The sequence below is a fragment of the Sander vitreus genome, chromosome 7, assembly GCF_031162955.1.
Source record: "Sander vitreus isolate 19-12246 chromosome 7, sanVit1, whole genome shotgun sequence".
In the NCBI taxonomy this organism is placed as follows: Eukaryota; Metazoa; Chordata; class Actinopteri; order Perciformes; family Percidae; genus Sander; species Sander vitreus.
Genome location: NC_135861.1, coordinates 20092348 through 20100430, shown reverse-complemented (window position 1 = coordinate 20100430; position 8083 = coordinate 20092348). Strand labels below are relative to the sequence as shown.

Below are 8083 nucleotides of genomic sequence, written 5' to 3'. Positions count from 1 at the left end.
CCCTCAGACAGACTTAATACAGCTCCAAATAATTGCTTGCAGATAGGAAAAACTAGTGCTGTCAAAAGGAGAAAAGAGACACAAAAACAAAAACTGTTTCAATAGAGATCGCTTCTCTCAATTTGGCTTCACTATAAATTGCTTATTACTGTAACGACGTCTGTGGAAAAGTGGGAAGCAGTTCTGGCTCGGCTATAGGACAATAATGACATTTAAAACCGTCTGAAAAGCAATCAGAGAGGGAGGATGGTAAAGACTTCCTTATATAAGAGCAGCCTTTAGATTAAACCTTTGATAGCAGAGCAATTCAGTCCATGCTGTCCCCAAAGCCCTATACTGTATTACATGTCTTTCTGCTTGTATATACAAGAGCACCAAGGTAATTGTGTAGCCCATAGTCACATTTGTCCATCACTCACTTTATTTCACTTTCAGTATATATTCTATATAGGCCCTACTGTATGTTTCTTCTATGTCTCCATCCTATATCTGCCTCAACTACAATTGTAGTATAACATTGTGACTTGCAACCGTATATTACCATGAAAAATTAAATAGAATATTACTGCAAGGTAAATTCATACAGCAGCAGCTGGAATGCAATCCAGTCTGCAAGACCACATCTGTAAATGCAATCTATACAGCTTGCAGTTATGAGACAGGATCTGTACATGAGCTGAGGACAGCAGGTGACAGTTTAGTGACTGTCTGACACCCAAAGACTTCGACCCTGCTGCCCTAAAGTACGCTTGAGATTTCTTATGTGAGGACAGAATGTCAACAACAAAAGATGCATACAATAAACACCATGGTGTTAATACAAGGCCGGTGATCAGGTGTCATTATTCTGAGAACTCATCTAGTTACAGATCACAATATTTATACCAGGTGAAAACAAGGTCTTTAAATCACATACCGCCATGCCACCATTTTCACTGCCAAGCATTAAACGTTTACAATCTGCCGATATTGAGTGTAATCTAATGCATTGCTTTGCTGCAATTGCCCGTCACAACATAGTGGTGGCGGTACGGTGGAGGTACAGTTTTCAGATCTTTCACTTAAAGCGACACTTTGAGACTTCTGAATGAAGAAATAGGGCATTCATTCTTTAACAGATATAAAGTTAAGCTCAAAAGCAATTCAATACACTCTACAGGTCTCACACAGGAGTTTTTGCTTCTAAAGCCTTACTTCGTCTAATAGGACATGTAGTTTATGGTGGCTAATGTTAGCAAACTATTGATATATGTTAGTTTCTGTGTAATTCCATTAGTGCTGTGTAACATTATTGAGCTAGTTCACTGACTTTATTAATCTTCTTTTCCTTTTACACTACATGTTAGCATTTACCATTATCCTGTAATTGTTACTTCTGGCCACAGTGGCCACTGTTTAGCAAAAGTTACACAGGATCACTTTTAGAAAAAGTAATAAGGCCAGTGTGAAAATACACCTTTACAAATAAAAGTCCTGCATTCAAAATGTTTTTTTCAGGTTTTAAGTAGGTTTTAACTTTCAGGTATAAACTACTGCACCTATGATATACATTTAGGTAGAGTAGTGTAAATTATAATAAATCGTAGTTTATCCTTCATTGAGCATGCAAAAGCTGCAAAATAACTAGTAACTGCAGATGTCAAATAAATGTAGTGAAGTACAACATTTCTCTCTGAAATGTATTAATAGTGGTAATAGAAGTAGTAGTAGTTGCACAAACCAGAATATTCAAATAAAGTACAAATAACTAAACATTGTCAAATATAGAAGAAGTGGTTTGCCACGAAACCAAAACAAATTCAACCTCAAACTTCTTTATTCAAACATTTTCTGCAAGTGGGTAAGCAGGCAACTTGTTTCCAGTTTGCTTCATCAAACTTGCTTGTATAGAAAAAGCAATCACTGGTGTGATATAGGGAACTCAATTCATCACAAGCTCCACGTACATTACTGTGTGTTGTAACAGAATTATAATCACATTGCACACATAGTCTGACAGACTAACATGCTTTTGACCAGCACCCAACTAAACTACTGTATCTAAATCTTGTCTACTACTACTACCAACAATATTAGTAATAAAAACAGACAACAATAAACGGTACAACAAAAAATGATAGCATGAATCTTTACACATATTAAATATAAAAGCTTCAGAGACACTGAGGAAGCTACACTGATCTCCTCAGGCAGTTTGTTCCACTGTAATGGTGCCCTTACTGAGAGACTGAGAAACATACAATTACTTTTAGGTCACTGAACTAAGATGATACAGACACAGAATCCATTTCTCGGCTGATCCAACATCCTTCTGTTTATTGATGCGATTCTTTGATCCTGTCCATATGCATGAACAACAAAAAGACATATTCACCCAACATTTGCACAAGAAAACACAGGAGCTAAAAACCCAGGCAAAATGAAATCCAGCTGGACATCAGCAAGTGAATGCATAACGTATAATTGGATCTACAGTAAGCCTCTGTCTCTCTCTCGCCCTCTCTTGGTTTGAGAATACATAAATAATATGAGCAGATCAGAGCTGCTGTAACTATGACGGTAGCCGCATTGTTAACCCTGAAGCCAGTGTGTATGTATTTGGAAGTCTGTGTGTTTGTGTGTTTGTGTGTGTGTGTGTGTGTGTGTGTGGGTATGTGTGTGTGTGCATGCAAATGTAAGCGAGTGGTGGCTGACCCTACGGCGCAGAACGGCAATCTGTTCTCTGTGAGACGTTAAAAAAGAAACTGCTCAACCGTCTGGTCTGTCAGTGTGTGTCAATGAATGTGTATTTGTGTGTGTTTGTGTACACATTTGTATGTACCTGCTCATGTGTGTCTATTGGTTTTGTGTCTATATGCACTTGCATACATTTGTGTGGGCTTGTTAACAAATACGTGTGTGTGTGTATGGGGCAGGGTGTTTTTTGAACTCGAAACACGACAACCCACCATTTTTTCCGCGGCTTTCCCTTTCTTCTCCAAAAATAGGCTGCACTCCTTTCGTTACCTCACACGAATGCCTTTTAAATCTCCTTTGGAGAGATTTGTGTGTGAACCTGTTTCCGGTTGAAAAAGCTAAGCTTTGGAACCACAAACCTGAAAAATAAAACTTGTGTGACATTTGGTAAGCCTTTCATGGCATTTCGTTTGCAATGTCTTATAGAAGCATCGCTACTGTGCTTATTAAACGGAGCATAGGTCAATGGACAAGGTTTTTGGGGATATCACCGTCAAGCAAAAACATCTACAAGAGCACTCCTAGGTAATATTTATTGTTTCTACACTATTAATATAGTTGCAAAGATTAAAATTAGTAATAATGAATTATTACAACAAAATAATCACAATCAGACACATATGGTTTCAACGATGCTTTGTGTGCATGCATCTTCATGTGTTGTACAGTACCTGTGATGGCGTGATGGGAGAAGGCCTCTACGTAGGTCAGGTAGTTGTGAGGACAGTGTTTCTTAAGCCACTTGCAGACATCCTGCTGAGTCCACAGCACCACAGGTTTGGAAAGACTGGACAGAGTAGGACTGGTGTGATACACAGTGAAGGCTTCGCCCGGACGCAACTGAAACACACGAGAAGCAGAAAACTTTCTATTATCTGATGCACTGTACTGTAGCGTGTGTGTGTGTGTGTGTGTGTGTGTGTGTGTGTGTGTGTGTGTGTGTGTGTACACAGTATTAGCAAGAGACAGAGTCAGTAGGTGTATTTGTGTTTTAATTTCCTGAAGTACAATGTGACGCAAGTTGGAACATTTTTATTGTTGTTATTTTCTTTTAGGTAATCACCTTGTAATTGCTCTATCTTACTTAAATATACAACATACTGGATTTTCTAATTAATGTGAAATTAGCTGGGATGATGTGTGCTAATACAGTTTGCAACAAAATCCCTTCTAGTAATTCCCACATAGGAAGTGTGCAGATTGCATATGAAGCAACGGAATGGAAAGCAGCTTATTAAGGGTTTATATTGTGCAGCCTGCAGTGTTATATCTCATTTATCACAGATACAAGCCAAAAACATTTACACGTTAACTATAAACACTTAAAAGGGTAACACTTTACAATAAGGAACACAAAAATGTAGGTAGTTACTGAGGAACGAATGAGGAATGAATGAGTGCCGAATGGTTAGTTAATGATTATTTACTGATTGACTGTGATTCAAACACTAATGATTAGTTACTGGTAAACAGACTGGTAGCTACTGTTAAATGAATGAGTAACGAATGGTTAGCTTATTATTACTCTTATGATTAGTTATTGATTGACTGATTCAAGCACTAATGATCAGTCAATCAGTAACCAATCATAAGCTAACCATTCGTTACTCATTCATTTAACAGTAGATACCGTTCTGTTACCAGTAACTAATCATTAGTGCTTGAATCACAGTCAATCAGTAACTGATCATTAAGTAACCATTCGGCACTCATTCATTCCTCATTCGTTCCTCAGTAACTACCTACATTTTTGTGTACCTTATTGTAAAGTGTTAACCTTAAAAGTTTGAAATGGTTATAGTCTTCCCTTCGCATGCTCAAAAGCACATAATGAGCTCAAATGTAACCCAAATTAACAGCGTACATAAATTGTAAAAGCTTGTAGGCATAGAAGGGCAAACAGATGTTCTTTTGATTAAAAGGAGCACTCTGTTTTTTCACCTTTCATCTCTTATATAGAGAGGCAAATGTAAATCTGCTATCACCATATTTTCTCACACATTACATTATTCCAATTCTGTCATTCAATGTGGCACTTTGCCCCTCTGCCAACAACATATCTTGATACAGTAATTACATTCTATATATTATTTGTATCAGCATCAGTATTGAGGCTGTTGTGGTCATTTTTCACAGGTAATTTTTTCTGACAGCCCCACCTTCATTATGCGGCCAATGCCGCATTAGTGTGATTCTGTCATATTAATCTTTTTTTATTCCTCTCATGCTCCATTTCTCTCTCTCTCTCTCTCTCTCTCTCTCTCTCTCTCTCTCTCTCTCTCTCTCTCCGTCTTCACACACCTTCCTCTGACTCCAAAAAGATGTCAGGTTTTTCTTTCTGTGTCATGTACAGGGAATTAATATGGACATTAATAAAGTCACAACCAGTATAGGCAGGAAACACACTCCTTGTCCCCTCAGCTCTCTCTCTCTCTCTCTCTCTCTCTTGTGTGACTTAGTCTCATATCTAATCCATTCATTCATGCTCTGACTGTGCCAACTCCACAACAAAGACTTTGGCTGATTTTCAACAGAAAAACGCAGAACTGCTGCCAAACGTTCCACTCCATAACTGACTGCATTTAATAGGATTATGTATGCTGAAATGTCATACACACAAATGCAACTTGCACACACTCTTGTTGCTAAATATCCAATGTTCCTGCCACTTTCTTGTTAATGACACAAAGACCAGCTCCCAGAACACCTTCACATCACAATAAGTGATAGACACAGGTTCATATTTACATCTTTGCCTGCTGTTGTAATGAGATCTCTTCCTGTCACCAATCAGCCCTATCAAGTTCTGGCTGGTCCAGCAGCTAAGCTGTGTTCTGCTTTGTAGGCCTTAATTGAAAACAACTCAATTTCTCTGCTCCAGTGTGTTTGCTTGTTTTCTAATTATACACATACTTCTAACCCGACTCAATGGAGTGCTGAAGCCATTTTAATAACCCAAATGTACTGCTTGCCCCCCATCATTAATTGAGATTGAGTTGGGAGAGGTGTGGAAATGCTCTCTCTTGTGGATGATTGAGTGTGGACTAGAGGGGGGTGGGGGGAGAGCATGCTGATTTAGTCCATGTCATTTCTACAATCCTCACATTGACATAGTTGAGTAAATATTGGAGAGAGTGGGGGCTGCAAATGCCTGGATAATCATTAAGTATGGCCAATTTAACAAGACAAATATATTTTTGTCAAGATCAAGTCAAAGGCAACAAGGCCTGCTGTTTGCACTCTAAGGACCAATCAGACAGGTCATAATCCTGTGACCTGGAGGGCAGTCTTCACAGGTGGAAGTTAATTTTGGTGCTGAGTTTCGAGCTGGACACAGCAAGTTAAAATGGACTGCAAGTGACCTAAAGGCTATCTCACTTTCAAATATTGTTTCAGTATTAATCTTCTTAAAGTGATAGTTTGACATTTTGGGAAATACGCTTACTTCCTTTACTTGCTGAAAGTTGGATGAGAAGATTGATACCACTCTCGATAAAGGTAGAAATATAGAATAAAGAAATATACGTACATACAAAACAGAAATACAAAACATGATAGGCCATGTCTAAAGCATAGAAGCAGAGAATTATGTGACTGGATATATGTCAACAGGATACACAGTGATAGACAACACACACCGGTGGCGTCATGATGCGCGTCATCCAGAGTTGATGCTTGTCAATATTTCAGGATAAGCCACTGTACTTTTCCCCCAACACTGACGCTCCTGAACTCAGCTTTACCATAGTCAATACTACCATGACTACTTCTATTATCTGCATAGCACATTCGGTCTGTGCTACGGGTGTCAATTGACAACTGTGCTGCCTACATGATGCTGCCCATGTAAGTTTCACAGATTTCCCAGTTGCCTCCACAACCCATAACATTAAAGCATACAGTAACTCAACACTATCACAGATAGTGCAGTTAAAGATTCAGGAGGCAGATTCATTATAATCCTGGGACCTATGAGAAAATACATTTTAATGGTGTATATATGCTTCCCAAAAGATGACCCACCCAATCTGTAATAACTTATCTTTAATAGTGACTGAGCTCCATGGCATTGCATCATCACAGCTGAAATAAAATAAAGTAGTTTATATTCCCTGTGGCATCATTTAGTACCCATAACAAATCTGGGAAACAGATAAATATATTTGTGTATCAGTTGCAATGATTGATTATTGAATATATCATGATTCACATTTGTTGACACTTATTTAAGTGTACTGTTTATGTCATGAAAAACTACAAAGAAGAAAAAGACAGATGACAGGCAGATAGGGAGAGTGAACACAGAACGACTAAAAGAAAGAGCACAGTGTGCAGGGGAGTGGGTACTCTTTGCGTGAGTAATGGCCTTCATCATCAAGAAGCCAGACAGAAGGGAAATGGAATGATAGCTCCCCATCATCCCTCCTTCTCTTCTTCCTCCCTCGCTTTCCTTCTACCACACTTTGGCCATCCATCAGACTGTATCTCCTCTGGCCAGTTCTGTGTCATCCCCTCTCACTCTTTACTACCTCCCCCCCTCCTCCCGAGACCTACTTCTGTCCAGCGGGAGGAGCTCCCTCATTCATTATGTACAGGAGAGGAGGGGGAGAGATGGAGCGGGATGGGAGGGTGTGCATATATAGGTAAAGTGAAGGCTGTATATGGAGCGGAAGTCTAATGAGAGATGGAGGACAGAGAGGAAGGACAGAAATAGGGGCAAGGTAATAGATATGCTGTGATATGATGTAGTCAGCACCAAAATGGCTGGGACAGTAAGCCAACGTCAAATGTTTGTAACTGTTAGTTCAATTTGGTTCAACATTTAGGGAAATCTGCTATTCACAAGAGAAGATTGATACCATTATGTACAGTAGTGCATATGAAGCTACTGGGCAGCCAGTTAGCTTAGCTTAGCAAAAAGACTGGAAACAGGGGGAAACAGCTAGCCTGGTCTGTCAGAATACAATATGCCTACCAACACCTCTAAAGCTCATTCATTATTTGTTTATTCTGTACAAAAAAAAGACTTCACTATCAGGCAACCAACAGGAAGTCTCTGCATCTGGCCAAGAAATAGCCCTATCCCTATTAAAACACATACCTTGTGGCCACAACCAGGCTAGCTGTTTCCTGCTCTTTATGCTCAGGTATGAGCTAATTGGCTGCTGACTGTAGCTTTATATAGTGTACAGATATGACAACTGTATCAATCTTGTCATATAACATTCTTATTGACCCAAATTGGCATATTCATCTTAAGGGAAATTGAAAGACACCTGATACATTATAAATTCAAATGAACTAATTTTATGATATAATAGCTATTTTAATGCTCTCAATATATTCA

At 38.9% G+C, this 8083-nt stretch overlaps 1 protein-coding gene across 1 annotated transcript in view; it reads right to left on the bottom strand.

Moving 5' to 3' along the window:
* Positions 1–8083, bottom strand: part of LOC144521010 (sterile alpha motif domain-containing protein 10-like) — a 45695-nt gene that overhangs the window by 11827 nt on the left and 25785 nt on the right. The window contains exon 3 of the mRNA XM_078255184.1: positions 3408–3576. Coding sequence (XP_078111310.1) covers positions 3408–3576 — 169 coding nt within the window. The remainder of the gene's footprint in view (positions 1–3407; positions 3577–8083) is intronic.